Source organism: Jaculus jaculus, chromosome 5, assembly GCF_020740685.1.
Source record: "Jaculus jaculus isolate mJacJac1 chromosome 5, mJacJac1.mat.Y.cur, whole genome shotgun sequence".
NCBI classification, from domain to species: Eukaryota; Metazoa; Chordata; class Mammalia; order Rodentia; family Dipodidae; genus Jaculus; species Jaculus jaculus.
This window is the reverse complement of record NC_059106.1, coordinates 68280615-68294876: the sequence shown is the minus strand read 5'-3', so window position 1 is coordinate 68294876 and position 14262 is coordinate 68280615. Positions and strand designations below refer to the sequence as shown.

General features: G+C 55.2%; 2 protein-coding genes across 4 annotated transcripts; one reads left to right on the top strand and one right to left on the bottom strand.

The window, feature by feature from the left end:
• Nucleotides 1-384: 384 nt before the first annotated feature.
• Nucleotides 385-9638, top strand: Sh3d21 (SH3 domain containing 21). 3 transcript variants are annotated; one of them, XM_045150681.1, is made up of 16 exons: nt 385-412; nt 547-704; nt 805-880; nt 1093-1211; nt 1424-1514; nt 1686-1741; nt 1831-1876; nt 2007-2107; nt 2215-2301; nt 2515-2557; nt 7660-7753; nt 7855-7907; nt 8025-8119; nt 8235-9244; nt 9334-9397; nt 9474-9638. In XM_045150681.1, exons 1-16 carry the CDS (start codon nt 409-411, stop codon nt 9543-9545), a joined length of 2169 nt encoding a protein of 722 aa, XP_045006616.1. In that variant the 5' UTR covers nt 385-408; the 3' UTR covers nt 9546-9638. The 3 variants fall into 3 exon arrangements, with proteins under 3 accessions (XP_045006616.1, XP_045006618.1, XP_045006617.1); XM_045150683.1 differs by lacking the exons at nt 385-412; nt 547-704; nt 1424-1514 and having other exon boundaries at nt 808-880; XM_045150682.1 differs by lacking the exons at nt 385-412; nt 547-704; nt 805-880; nt 1424-1514 and having other exon boundaries at nt 1023-1211.
• A 783-nt stretch (nt 9639-10421) lies between these two features.
• Eva1b (eva-1 homolog B) lies at nt 10422-11897 on the bottom strand. Its single transcript, XM_004665217.2, has 3 exons — nt 11772-11897; nt 11352-11575; nt 10422-11090 (listed from the first exon to the last, which is right to left on the bottom strand). Exons 2-3 carry the CDS (start codon nt 11416-11418, stop codon nt 10651-10653), a joined length of 507 nt encoding a protein of 168 aa, XP_004665274.1. The 5' UTR covers nt 11419-11575; nt 11772-11897; the 3' UTR covers nt 10422-10650.
• Between the last annotated feature and the right edge of the window lie 2365 nt (nt 11898-14262).

Below are 14262 nucleotides of genomic sequence, written 5' to 3'. Positions count from 1 at the left end.
GGACCTTGAAGAATGCCAACCATAGCATAATAAGAGCCCAAGTCAGAGTGGAGGCTGGCTGGCTGCTTGAGGGGGCCTTGCTGGTATGTGCTGCTCCCCACCTAGCCCCGCGGCTGAAGTTAAAAGAGCCAGGAGAGGTTGGGGCAGGGAAGGATGTGGAAATCGCGAGACTAGCAGAAGGATCTGTAGGGGAATTGCGACCTCAGCCCAGGGCAAAGACCCTGGAGTGTTCGCCTAATTGAAGCCCAAGCTGGGCCAGGCTCCAGCCTCTACTCCACCCACTCCCAGCACCTGGAGCCGAGACCTGTGATTCCAGTCTCCGCCTACTTGGGTCTACAGCCGGGCCCATCCAGCCCTAATCTGCCTCTAGCCGGGCGAGCCAGACTCCGGAAGGCCCCCTGGGAAGCCATGGGTATGTGTGTGGGAAATGGGGTGGCAGTCCTACCCCAGACCCTGCAGTTTCCGTGTCTTCACCGCGGAGCCCTGGGTTTGCATGGGTAGGCACCCGCTAGGGCCCTTCGGTCTCAGCCGCGCCTCCTCACGCAGAGGTCCTAGTCCTGGCCAGATACCGCGCGCAGAAGGGGGACGAGTTGAGTCTAGCTCCGGGGGACGTGGTCCGGGAGGTGTGCGCAGGGCCCGCCCGGGGCTGGCTGCGCGGAGAGCTAGGGGGCCGTCGTGGTCTCTTCCCCAAGCGCCTGGTGCAGGTGACGTCCCGCCCGCGGCGAGCTGGGCCCCAGGGTCGGGGCGGGGCAGCGCTCGGGGTCGTCCAGAGCTGAGAGTTCCTTCCCCTGCACCCATTCCCAGGAGATCCCAGAGCACCTGCGGGGCACCGGGGAGGCGCGGAGGCCACGCTGCGCGCGCGGGACGAACGCATCTTCAGGTGGGCGGAAGGCTGGGGGAGCGCGGCGGCGGCTCGGGGCGGGGCCGCGAGGCCATTTTGCGGCCTGTGATTGGTTCCGAGTACAATGCTCTGCGCTTGAGGGCGGGGCCTGAAGCTACTAAAGGACGAGCACGGGGGCCCACCCCTCCCCCAGCTCGGTGGATCTGGGGCGCCGTGCTTGAGCTGCCTCCTCCTTCTTATGTCCGACCCAGGTCACCCCGCCAAATTTCCGAGCCTCCAAAGATGGTGCAAAGTGAACTTCAACTACAGGCCGGAACAGGAGGACGAGCTGACGCTTCAAACTGGGGAGATAGTGGAAGTGATAAAGGAGGTGAGGAGATAGATGAAGGAAGGATTTATGAGGACGAGGGTGGAGCTCTTCCCGAGGGTAGCTGAGTAAAGTGAGGGTGGGGGCAGTGGGAAGGGTTAAGGGCGCAGAGATGGGGAGTGAAGGGAAAGAGGGGGTCCCTCGGACATAATCGAGGGTGTGAGAATTCTGATGACCTTTGGGGTAGAACCATTGTGTCCCTTCCCCTTCCCCAGATTGAGGACGGCTGGTGGCTGGGGAAGAAGAACGGGCAGTTGGGAGCCTTCCCATCCAACTTTGTGGAGTTGCTGGACAGTGGGTCCCCAAGTGAGACCGTGACCCTGTGATTCCCTGGGACTAGACTGCAATCTTGACTGACCCCGCCTCCCAGTGACTCATATGACCGACCCTATCACCCTCCTTGTACCCCCTCCTATGACCTAACAAAATTAGTACCTCTCTAACCTCGCCCTCTCTAACCTCGCCGTCCCCCTCCAGGCTTTGGTAACTCAGAAATGCCTTCAATCAGCCCAGATTCACAGAGGCCTCCTAAGGTAAATTGGGCCAGAGTGGGCTCAGTGGTGGTGAGTTCTTGGGGTGGTGGGAGGCTCATCCCGATCTCCCCTTGCACTGTCCCCACTAGCTGACCAATCTGACCTATGACAGCCCTCCAGACTACCTTCGAACTGGTGAGCAGCTATCTAGAGACCCTCCCACTCCCAAGCCCCTCCGCCTTGCGGGAGGAGGAACCAGCTGGGCTGATGGGGGCGGGAGCCACTGGCTGATGGGGGACACCACAGTGAACTGACCTTTTCTCAGTCTCTTGTCCTGAGACCTGCAGGGTCCTGTTTGACTACCAACCTGAGGCCCCAGACGAGTTGGCCCTGAGAAAGGGGGATCTGGTGAAAGTTCTGAGAAAGGTTCGAGAAGAATGGCTGGGGGATGGAGGTGGTAAGAGGTGGGACCCTAGCAAGAGGAGCTTCATGGACGCTCGCTCATCTCCCGCTGCCTTGTTTCTATCTCCCAGACCACAGAGGACAAGGGCTGGTGGGAAGGAGAGTGCCAGGGTAGAAGAGGAGTTTTTCCAGACAACTTTGTGCTCCTGCCACCCCCAGTGAGTAAAGTGCTGGATCCTCACCCCTCACTGGGCAGCGGAAATGCTGGTTTGGACAAACTGGGGATCATGGCACTCACTGAATATACATAGTGGTAAATGGGGCTCTCTAAATCAACAAGGTTTGTGGGGTTCCTGGGACCTGGCCGGAAGGTCACTTACAAATGAAACACGTAGAGACTGCCTGATTCTTAACACTTCTTTTCTGTCTAGGTCAAGAGGTTGGTCCCACGAAAAGTGGTATCTCAAGAGTCAGGTGTGTGACCCCCCCATGCCTGGAATGGAGGGGGGTGTTCGATGGGAGATCCACTGGTCTAGCTAACCATAAGCACTTGCCCCACTGATCAAGTACACCAAAGGAGCCCCTTTCCCTGTGGGCCAAGGCCCTGGAAGGTCAACAGGTCCTCTTGAGGGTCTTTTGCCAATACAGTCACTCCAACTCACAGTGATCCTTCTACCTCTGCCTCCCGAATTAAAGGCTTGTGCCACCATGCCTGGCTTCTTTTTGATTTTTTCATTTTTTCGAGGCAAGGTCTTACTGTAGCTTTGGCTGACCTGGAACTCACTCTAACCCAAGGTTGGCCTCAAACTCATGGCAACTCTCCTACCTTGGCCTTCCAGGTGCTGGGATTAAAGGCACCATACCTGGTTTAGGCATTGAATTATATATTGACTTTTTTTAAAAATTTTTTTATTTATTTATTTATTTGAGAGAGACAGACACAGAGAGAAAGACAGATAGAGGGAGAGAGAGAGAATGGGCGTGCCAGGGCTTCCAGCCTCTGCAAACGAACTCCAGACGCATGCGCCCCTTTGTGCATCTGGCTAACGTGGGACCTGGGGAACTGAGCCTCGAACCGGGGTCCTTAGGCTTCACAGGCAAGCGCTTAACCGCTAAGCCATCTCTCCAGCCCTATATATTGACTTTTAAGAAAATTTTTATTTATTTATTTATTTGAGAGCATGAGAAAGAGGCAGAGAGAATGGGCACACCAGGGCCTCCAACCACTGCAAGTGAACTCCAGACTCATGTGCCATCTTGTGCATCTGGCTTACATTGGTCCTGGGAAATCAAACCAAGGTCCTTTGGCTTTGCAGGCAAACTCCTTAACCACTAAGTCATCTCTCCAGCCCTATATGTTGACTTAAAAAAGTATACATATATATAATTTACTTGAGAAAGAGAAAAGGAGACAGATAGAGAATGGGCACTCCAGGACCTCCAGCCACTGGAAACAAACTCCAGACACATGTACCACCTTGTGCATCTGGCTTACAAGGGTACTGAGGAATCAAACGTGGGTCCTTAGGCTTTGCAGGCCAAGTGCCTTAACGGCTAAGCCATCTCTCCAACCCTTTTATATTGATTTAATAGCCAGTCATGGTGCTATACTCTGATTATTTCTAATAATTTACCTATAGATTCTTTATTTGAGAGAGAGAGAGAGAGAGAGAGAGAGAGAGACAGAATGGGTGTACCAGGGCTTCCAACTACTGCAAACAGACCCCGGACATGTGTAGCACCTTGTGCATCTGACTTTACGTGGGTCCTGGGTAATCAAATTTGGGTCCTTAGACTTTGCGGGCAAGTGCCTTAACCGCTGAGCCATATCTCCAGCCCTTATATTTTGTTTTTGTTTGTTTGTTTTTCAAGGTAGGGTCTTGTTCTAGCCCAGGCTAACCTGGAATTCAGTCTCAGGGTGGCCTCAAACTCACAGTGATTATCCTACCTCTGCCTCCCGAGTGCTGGGATTTAAGGCATGTGCTTTTAAATTTTTTTTTTTTTTTAATTTGAGAGCAACAGACAGAGAGAGACAGAGGGAGAGAGAGAGAATGGGCGCGCCAGGGCTTCCAGCCTCTGCAAACGAACTCCAGATGCATGTGCCCCCTTGTACATCTGGCTAACGTGGGATCTGGGGAACCGAGCCTCGAACCGGGGTCCTTAGGCTTCACAGGCAAGCGCTTAACCGCTAAGCCATCTCTCCAGCCCCCGCATGTGCTTTTATATTGGCTTTATAGCTAGTCATAGTACTATGCTCTGATTATTTCAATTGTTTCTGATAATTTACCTATAGATACTTAATGTTTCCTGTGAAAACAGTGACATCATGTATGAATAATGGAAATTTTACTTTTTTTTTTTTTTTTTGGTTTTTTGAGGTAGGGTCTCACTCGGGTCCAGGCTGACCTGGAATTAACTTTGTAGTCTCAGGGTGGCCTTGAACTCACAGCGATCCTCCTACCTCTGCCTCCCGAGTGCTGGGATTAAAGGTGTGCGCCACCACGCCTGGCTCTGCTTCTTCTTTTTTTTTTTTTTTTTTGAGGTAGAGTCTTGTTCTAGTCCAGGCCAGGCTGACTTGGAGTTCACTATGGAGTTTCAGGGTGGCCTTGCACTCATAGCCAGGGACTCTAGCCATTGCAAACAAACTCCAGATGCATGTGCCACTTGTGCATCTGGCTTTATGTGGGTACCAGGGAATTTGACCTGGGTCCTTAAGCTTCACAGGCAAATGCTTAACCACTGAGCAATCTCTCTAGCCCTGTCCTGCTTTTAAAATAGCTTTATGTTTTTATTTGAGAGGAAAGAGAAATGTTGGTGGGGAGTAGGGGAATATGGGTTCACCAGGGCCTCTTGCCACTGTAAACAAACTCCAGATGCCTGCACCACTTTGGGTAGCTAACTTGGTGAACTAATGAGTTTATTGGGCTGGCTTACATGATCATGAGTGTGGGGTTGCTTACAGGAGCATCTGTGACTCCACATCAACAGCAAGGCTCACCTCAGCATAGAGTATGACTTCCCTAGATGTGTAGATGCAGCCCCCCTTGAGCTAGCCCCCTACCCATTAAATGCTTAGCACCTCCAGAAACCACATGCAACAGGGTAAATGCACAGATGGCAGGGAGGCGCCGGCGGGCGTGGCCAAGGAGATCTCAGGTGAAGGTCTGATTACCTGCCCCATCTCCTACAGGGAAGGTCAACAGGCCCTCTTGAGGGTCTCTTGCTAGTAGCCACAGCTGCTCTGATGAAGACAGGAATAGCTGCTAGGCATAGAGGACAGTGTTCAACAACAAATATATTTCTCTTCCAGGCCTAGGAAGATGGCTCAGTGGTAAGAGGTGCTCATTTGCAAAGTTACTGCCCTCGATTCAGTTCCCCAGCACTCACATAAAGCTAGATGCTCAAAGTGATTCAGGCATGTGGAGTTCATTTGCAAGCAGAGACTTTGGTTCATCCATATTCTTGCTCAAAAATAAAAACAAAACTCTAGTTGGGCATGGTGGCATGCACTCGGGAGGTAGAGGTAGGAGGATCACTGTGAGTTTAAGGCCACCTTGAGACCCTACCTTGAAAAACGAAAAATAAAAACAACTTCCCAGTCCTGGGGACCAAAGCTAGAGTCTTGTGCATACTACCACCTAGCTACATCCCTAATCTGAGGCAGGGTCTCACTCTAGCCCAGGCTGGCCTGGAACTCACTCTGTAGCCCCAGGCTGGCCTCATACTCAAAGCAGTCCTCCTACCTCTATCTCTGGAGTGCTGTTATTAAAAGTGTGCTCCAAGCCAGGCGTGGTGGCGTCACTTAGCTTCCCTGTCCCTGGCTTCACTGTTATTCTATTCTAGTTTACTAATTGTCTGTCTAGCTTTGGGGCTATGTTTAGTCTGCTGTTTGACTGGTATGCCTAATGTAAGTAATGGGTTCGCATTGCATTTTTTTTCTTTTCTCTCACCCCCCTGCCCCCCTCCCCAAACAGCATCTTGCTCTATCTAGTCCAGGCTGACCTGGAATTCACTATGTAGTCTCAGGGTGGCCTCAAATTCACAGTGATCCTCCTACCTCTGCCTCCTGAGTGTTAGGATTAACGGCATGTACCACCACGCCCAGCCCTGCATTGTGTATTTTTCCAAGAAAGTTTTCATCTCTAGTAGCTCAGTTTTACTTTTTCTAGGGTTTTTTTTTTTTTTTTTTTTTTGAGGGAGGAGTGAAGGATCTCACTGTCCCTCTCTTGCCTTGCCCAGGCTGACCTGGAACTTACTCTGTAGCCCACGCTAGCCTTCAAAGTCAGTGATATCCCTCGAGCTGGGATTAAAGGCATGAACCACTACACTTGGCTTCAGTTCTCTTTGTGCTTTTTTGCTTTCCACAGCTGTTTATTCCTGATGGTCCCTCTACTGCATGCACATCCTTAATTTCAAATATGTTTTCCTCAGCTACATCAGCTTCTCAACCTGATGATTCCAGTGGCTGTGATAGGTTGGTCAGCTGACCTCACTTTTGGTAGCTTGCCTTCCTGTGCATTTTTCCTTTTTGTATTTTTTTTTTAATTTCACTGATTTGTTAGCATATGTGTACATGGGTATGCCAAGGCATACTGCCACTTTAAATGAATGCCAGTAAAACTGAGCTACATACACAAAAAGGCGGGGGGGCTGTGTGTGTGTGTGTGTGTGTGTGTGCGCGCGCGCATGACACACGTGTGAAGGTTAGAGGAGGACTTCAATGCTAATGACCTGGTCTCTTGCTGTAGCACGTGATGTGCCCGACTGCAAATGAACATCAGACTAGCTGACCAGCAAGCTTTGGATGCTCCTGGCTTTGTCACAAATGCATTCCCCAGTTTGCATCCAGCTTTACTTGGGTGCTGAGGAATCAAACCTGGGTTGGCAGGCCTTTTGAAGCCAGTGTCTTTGACTGCTGAGCCATCTCTCCAGCCCTCCTGTATGTTTTCTATCTTTGTTAATGAGCTCATGACTTGATCTTACCTGTGGGCACCTTGCAGGCCTTAATAGAGGAAGACTGCTTCCAGGAGGATTTGCTTTTGTTTTTGTTTTGCCAGCAACCAACCAGGGGTCACCAATCCCCAGAGGTCCCTTTGGCCCTCCCTAGAAAAGGTGCCAGGGTGGTACTGCTGTTTGGTGCCTGAGCTTCAGGCCTGTGGTAAACTGAGGGAGCAGAGCTTGGGACCCTGCCACATGTCACAGACCCAGCTTCAGAAGCCACAGAGTGAAACTACCTTCTGCCACTGTGCTGGCCTCAGTTGCTCCCCACCCCCTTTTTTTTTGACCTTCTCATGTTCTGTTAAACCCAACAGTGCCAGAAAACTGCTGTAAGCAGGACTTAGTTGCTGTCTGGTAAGAGTGCCCTGTAAGGCACCTAAGCAGCCATATGACAAGAAGCAGGGGTCAAAGCTAACATCCCGAGCGCACCCTGCCTCGGAGCTGAGCACTGCCACGTATTAAGTCACTCACACCTCACCAGTCCTCACCACAGTGCCTGTGCACAACACAAGACAGACAGGGCCAGTGACTTGGGTAGATGCATGAGTGAATTAACAAATGCTATCCTCTCTTCCCAGCTCCTATTAAGGAACCAAAACACTTGAAGCACAAAACATACCTACCTAATGTCAAGAAGCTGCCTACAGCCACCCCTAAGCCCAGCAAAGACAAGTAAGGAGCAAGGGTTATTGGGGGAAGGAGGCGAATACAGAGGAGACACCCCTTCCTGCCCCTACCCTACCCCTTCTGCTGCTGATGGGGATATGTTATAGGATCTCTTCAACACCCAGTGGGGACGGTAAGAAGCGCCCCTTCCGAGACACAGGTAAGGGCTTCCTTCCTTTAGTACAAAGCCAGGATAAGGTGGTTGTGTTGAGGGACAGAGCTAGGCAGAGACTAGGGCTTAGAGTGGGCTAGAGCCTCTGAGGCTCTGTTCTCTTAGGCTCCAATGGAAAGTTCCTCAGTGGAGGTCCCAGGCAACCTGGCAGAAAGCGATCTCAAACCCAGGCTCCCAGGAGGCTCTCTGTGTCCAGTAAGGTGAGAAGCTGATGTGGTCGGAGGCCGGTTCCCACAGGTGTGGCATGCAAGGGGAACCAGGTGGACCTTTCAAGGTGTCCAGCTTCCAGCTGAACCCTCACACCCATCTCCATAGGAGCAAGAGCAGAGCAACCTTGCAAAGACCCCTACCCTGAATAACACCACCACCCCAGAGAAGACCTCGCTTCCAGACCAGGCCCCTAGCCCAGAGAAGATTGCTGCTCCAGACAAAGTCCCCACCCCAGAGAAGACACAGACTGTGGACGACCTGGTCCCCAACACAGAGAGCCCCACCTCAGAGACACTCAAGGATTCTAACAAAATTTCCACCACAAAGACCACTGTGGACAAGGTGTCCAGTCCAGAGAGGGGCTTTTCAGGCGACGAGGGCCCTGCCCTAGATGCCCCACCCAAAGATGAAACCCTTGACCCAAACATGGCCCCTCAAGAGGACAAGGCCCCTCAAGAGGACAAGGCCCCCATTCCAGTAACGGATTTGACCCCAGAGCAGATGCTTTCTGAAGAGGACCTACCCAGAAACAAGGCTCAGTTGGAGCACTTTTCTCAGGAGGAAACCCCACAGAGGGCCACGTCCCCTGTGGTCTCTGGGGCTCAATCCCCAAAGGAAATCCACAGGCCAGAGGAGCTCCCCCAACTGTGTAACTCCTCAGAAGGTTGCCCCTGTATGGCAAAACTGAGGAACAGCGCCCTGAGGCTCCAGTACAAGTCAGAGCCAGAGTGCAGGCCAGCCCTGGGGAAGACCTGCCATCAGCCAGAAGCCATACCCCTCACAGAGGAGACATGTGCAAAAGATGAGCATACCCCACAAAAGGAGGCACCTCTCACAGAAGAGACCCTTCCGGAAGAGGTGCCCCCCAAAGGTCAGATACCCCCTGAAGAAGTGGCTTCCAAAAGGCAGGTGCCCCCTAGAGAGGCAGCCCCTACACCCCAATCCCCACAAACTGCTTTGGAGATGACTCCAGAGCCCCAAGAGACACCCGCTCCTCATTCCCTGTACCCGCCAAATGCCTCGGAAAGCAAAAATGACCAGGTGGAAATGACCACGCTAAAGGAGGAGGTGGGGTCTCTAAAGAGGGCGCTGGAGCTTCTGGAGCTGCAGGTGGAGTAAGTGGGCAGGGGCAGGGCGAGGGGTTGAGGGCAGGTAGGGGCAAAGGGAAGGGTCCGGCCCCCTCACCTGGGCCTGGTGTCCACAGAGAGAGGATGACCGAAGTCTGGGTGGAACTGAAGAACGAGAGGGAGCGGCGCCAGTTGCTAGAGGTGGGCAGAATGCCAACGAACCCAGGAGGGAGGGCGGTGGCTGGAGTCCCTGTGCCTGACACACTCTCCCGACTAGGTTCAGATGATGCAGAGGACCCCGAAGACCTGGTCAGTGGGCTCCAAACACGCGGAGACACAAACGCTGTGAAGGCGGACCCGGGAGAAACATCCGGCTCGGGCCTCCCTAGTCCTTGCCTCCAACTTTGAGAAACTCAAGAAAGTAAACTGCGTGGACGCCGCCGGAGCTGGCCTGGTTCTTTCGGGGCGGGGCGCCCGCCCGCCCGCCTTCTGCATTCCTGGCGCTCTCTCCCGGGCACATCTGGCCAACATGTGGCTCCCATTACCGTTCGTTCCTTCGTTCCCAAGGCCTGCACCGGGCTATTTTTATCCACCGGATGGTGGAGGGGGGCGGGGTGTCTCCTTCGACGCCAGCCCCTCACTGGAGACGAGGCGGGCAGGCCGGGTTCCGGAGCCCAGCTGTGCGCTCGAGGGGCGGAGCCAGCACACTCTCTGCCCTACCCCCCCCAAGTAGCCTTACAGTCCCCCCCCCCACCCCGGGGGACTCTTGTCCACTCGCTTGGAACGGCCCTGGGCCTAGATGCAAAAACTTAAGACGCTACCCTCGAGCACACATGATTACACTAAAGTTAACCGAACCTTAGCGTCAAGGTCAGATCCTCAGACCCGCTGTGTGATTGCAATGACGTACCAACCCAGGGCACAGTGAGGACAAGGTGACGTGTGCCCAGGCCTTTGCCAATAGGGAATGCATTTGAGTAAGGAATGCACAAGATGCCTGTCCTGGTGAAGGGTGTGGAAATGGATGAGGGGGGGCCTGGGAGCAGGTGTCTGGGTCTGGTCTTCCTGACCCTTCTGAAGTGGACATAAGCATGTATTGGGAGGGCACACGGAGGTGGTTAAACCCTAAAGAGGGAGTCAGAGAGGTCTCACTCCTGAGAGCTTTCCTGCTTGGGCTGAGCCCAGGGATCACAGAGAGCAATGGTAACAGAGTTAAGACACTGAGTCACTGAGACTGTAGCTTTCATTGGTCATTCATCGTTCCCAGGGAGAAAGGGTGGGGACCTGGCATCTTCCACCCCATGCCCGCCCAGGGAGGGAGCTGCTTAGAAAGTGGTGATCCATATCCAATAGCACCAGCGGAATTCCAGGGCAGCGGCAGTTTGAAGGTCCTAGGGAAACTGAGTTCGGCTGCAAGCCTAGCACCGCAAAGCCCCTTGCAGCCGGGCCCGGCATTAGTAATAGTGCATGCGACCCAGTGTGCCTGTGGTCGTGGGGCCGTGTCCCAGCGTCCCGGTGCCCAGCAGGTCCGGCTGCCCGGTGCGCCAGATCTCTCGCAGGATCCGCTCGCGCTCCTCCAGCCGCTGTGCCCGCTCCAGCTCCTCGGCCGACGTGAAGACATTGACGCTAAGAGGCCCATCGGGATCGGCAGACAGCTCCGGGCCAGGCAGCGTGTCGTCAGGGCCCAGCCTCGTCACCGTGTCCTCCTCCTCGTCATCGTCGTCCTCCTCGTCTTCCGGATCCAGAGTACTGCTGCGGGGGTCCCGGCGCAGAGCAGGGCCCCGGGGCCGGGAGCGGGGCGCGCAGGAGATGCTGATGACCAGCAGGCACAGGGTCAGCAGCAGGCCGAAGCAGACGCCCAGCACGAAGTAGAGGCCGAAGCTCTCGGGGTTAGCTAGGGACGGGATGGGGGGGGAGGCGGGGACAGAAGGCAGAAGTCATAGAGGTCCTAGAGGGTGGGAAGTCCTGCCATCCCCCAAAGACACCAGGCTCTACTTTGGGGGAGGGAGCCCTCGTGAAGGAAAGGTGGCATGGAACGGGCATCTTCTACCAATCAGTAAGGATACGGTGGGTGGGGAGCTGGGAGAGGGTGATAATGTCAGGGCGCGGGTGGGGGTCGGGAGAGGGGTGCGTGCGCCCCGGGCTTGGCCCTCACCGCGGATATGTGCGAAGGCCGCCAGGCTGTTGCTGAGCAGCTCCATGTCCCTTCGCGGGGCATCCATGCTGCTGGGGGTGGACGGGCAGCTCCCCCGTCACCCGGCGAGGTCAGCCAGGTCAGGTCCCTTCTCCCCCCAGCCCGGCGCTGGGCCCGGACCGAGCGACCTCACCTTTCCCCGATTGGAGACAGCGGCGCCCCTCACTTCATCGCAGCCCTGGGCCCTGCTTAGGGGGGAGAAGTTGCTCAGTGAGCGAGCGGACGAACGTCCCCCGGTTCCGGGGAGCAGCGGAACGGGCCGAACCCCCCACCCCGGTGCAGCCCGAGAGCGACGGAGGGCAGCGCCGCGCTCCTGCCCCGCTCCCCCGGCCGGACCCCTCCCGCGTCCCGCCCCGGGGCCCGGAGGCCCGGCTCGCTCACCGTCAGTCTGGTGACTGCCCGAGGCCGGCGGGCCCGGTGTCCGTCTCGGAGGCCGCTGACACTCGGGACTCGGTCGCTCCCGCCCCGTCCGCCCGGCTCAGCTCCCAGCGGCGCGGCCGGACGCGGGCCGATGGACCAGCCGGCGGAAAGTTTCCTCGGAGGAAAGAGGAGGGACGGGGCGGGGCGGGGCAGGCGGGAGGAAGGGGAGAGGGGGCGGCCGCCCGCTCGGCTCGGCTCGGCTCGCACAGGAAGCCGCTGGGGGGGCCGCTCACGGGGGCCGCCCCCCGCTACTACGAACAACAACAACACAAGTCACTGGTGGTCCCCGTCCACTAGGTGCTAGGCGGTGGGCTACTCCCTTTCATTTAATCCTAACAACCCCAGGACGGGGCAAGCCTTCATCCCCACTTTATGGATAAACTGAGTCATGGAGACGTTGAATAACTGAACCATGAGGTTGGGACTTGAACCCACAGCTCTCTGACCCTAGAGTGCAGGCGGCTGTGGCCGCTTTCCCTAGACCTGGCTCCCGACCCAGGGAAGGCTGCGCCCCTCCTCCCCAGCCCTTCCTAGACCCCCCGCGGAGATGGCCAGACACCCCACATCCTCATCTGTTCTCTGTCCTGTGTCTTCGGAGGGAGGGTCCCAGCCCCTCCTCCCAGGGCCCAGCCTGAGCGTGTCCAGCTGGCCGGCTCTGCTGTGGTCACGCAGGGTTAATGATTGTTGGACTCAGTCAAGCCAAGCCCTAGCAGGCCGCAGACCCCTGCGGGGCCTCCTCCAGTGCAGGGAATGTCCACACTGCTTCCCGCCAGCCTGGCTGGACCTGCCCAGTCTCACACGTGCGAGTCCACCTGGGCGCAGGGCTTGTGCAGCAGGGTGTTGTGGGATCGGTGGCTGCAGCTGGGTCCTTCCTGCCCACTCTCCCAGTGGATTCCCCGCTCCTCCTCGTGCTGGAGCTGGGGTGAGGGGGAGGCCTTCTTGGCGGGAGCCTTGGGGAGGAGGAGGGAAGGAAGGGGGAGAGGAAATTGCAAGCATAGTTGAAGGCGATGCCTGAGGGCTGTGGGCCAGTGACCCCCCCCTTCCCTGTCCAGGCCGGTAGACCCCACTCCCCCAGGCCAGCCTGGGTTCAAGTAAGGGGCAGATGAAGATAGAGAAGGAACTGGACTGACTCCCACCTGGGTGTCTTTTATGACTCCTTAGTCGGCTCTTTTCTGTCCACCTCTATGCAGTTGTCTATTTGTGTATAATGTAGGGGGTGGGTCATAGCTCCCAGTCAGCAGAAGTCTTCTAGAAGTGGGGCTTTAGAGTAAATAATAGGACACGAACTCTAGCCCTAAGAGGGCAGGTACTGGCAGGGGCTGCGAGGTGCTCAAGAGCTGATGGAAGATGTCTGGGGCCAGCTCTCAGAAGGAGACCCTAGGTGAGAGTGGAGTCCTGAGGAGGCAGTGTGAACGTCCAGGCAGGAACACCGGCAAGGGGCTGGGGAGGAGGGTGCTTGGGGTACCTGGCTTGCAGGGACACAAAGCCAGCATGGGTGGGTGATGAACGGGTATGGGAGAGAGATGCAGGGGCTTGCTAAGAAGCTTGGGTTTGATTGTAAGTGGAGCCAGGAGTCCCTGGAGTTGTCAGTGGGGAAGTGTGGTGGTTTGATTCAGGTGTCCCCCATAAACTTAAGTGTTCTGAATGCTAGGTTCCCAGCTGATGGATATTTGGGAATTAATGCCTCCTGGAGGGAGTGTATTGTTGGGGGTGGGCTTATGGGCTTTATAGCCAGTTTCCCCATGCCAGTGTTTGGCACACCCTCCTATTGCTGTGTCCCACCTTATGTTGGCCAGGGGGTGATGTCCACCCTCTGCTCATGCCATCGTTTTCCCTGCCATCGTGGAGCTTCCCCTCGAGCCTGTAAGCCAAAATAAATCTCTTTTTCCCAGAAGCTGCTCTTGGTTGGGTGATTTCTACCAGCAATGCGAACCGGACTGCAACAGGAAGTATTTATTATATCCCACTCTATACTTTGGGAAGACCCCATTGGTAGCTTGGGTGGGGGGGCAAGAATGGAAGCGGAGAGCATGCTGGAAACTGTTCAGGAAAGCAGTTGCCAGGGCTTGGACCAGGGTGATGAGTGGAGGATGGTGAAGGGAACAGATATAGGTGGTGTGAGGCAGACAAGAAGGAAACGGGAATTTTGCCTGAACACCCAAGGGAAGTCTATGGGGGGGGGGGCAGATAGAAGCATGTTTTGTGAGGAGCAAGCATTACATTTTTTTTAATATCCCATGGTAATACCCTCCCTTCCCCTCCACTTTCCCCTTTGAAATTCCATTCTTCATCATATTACCTCCCCATCTCAATCATTGTACTTACATATATACAATACCAGTCTATTAAGTACCCTCCTTCCTTCCTTTCTCTTCCCTTTATATCTCCTTTTTAACTTACTGTCCTCTGCTACTAACTATTTTCCTTCTCACGCAGAAGCCCAAACATCTGT

Bases quoted from the DNA above. Each gene is read 5' to 3' on its own strand.
- Eva1b (XM_004665217.2), bottom strand. From the start codon at position 11,418: ATGGATGCCCCGCGAAGGGACATGGAGCTGCTCAGCAACAGCCTGGCG. The intron at 11,091-11,351 runs GTGAGGGCCAAG...TCCCGTCCCTAG, and splicing joins GGCCTTCGCACATATCCGCG to CTAACCCCGAGAGCTTCGGC.
- Sh3d21 (XM_045150681.1), top strand. The intron at 1,212-1,423 runs GTGAGGAGATAG...CCCCTTCCCCAG, and splicing joins TAGTGGAAGTGATAAAGGAG to ATTGAGGACGGCTGGTGGCT. The intron at 2,558-7,659 runs GTGTGTGACCCC...CTCTCTTCCCAG, and splicing joins AGTGGTATCTCAAGAGTCAG to CTCCTATTAAGGAACCAAAA.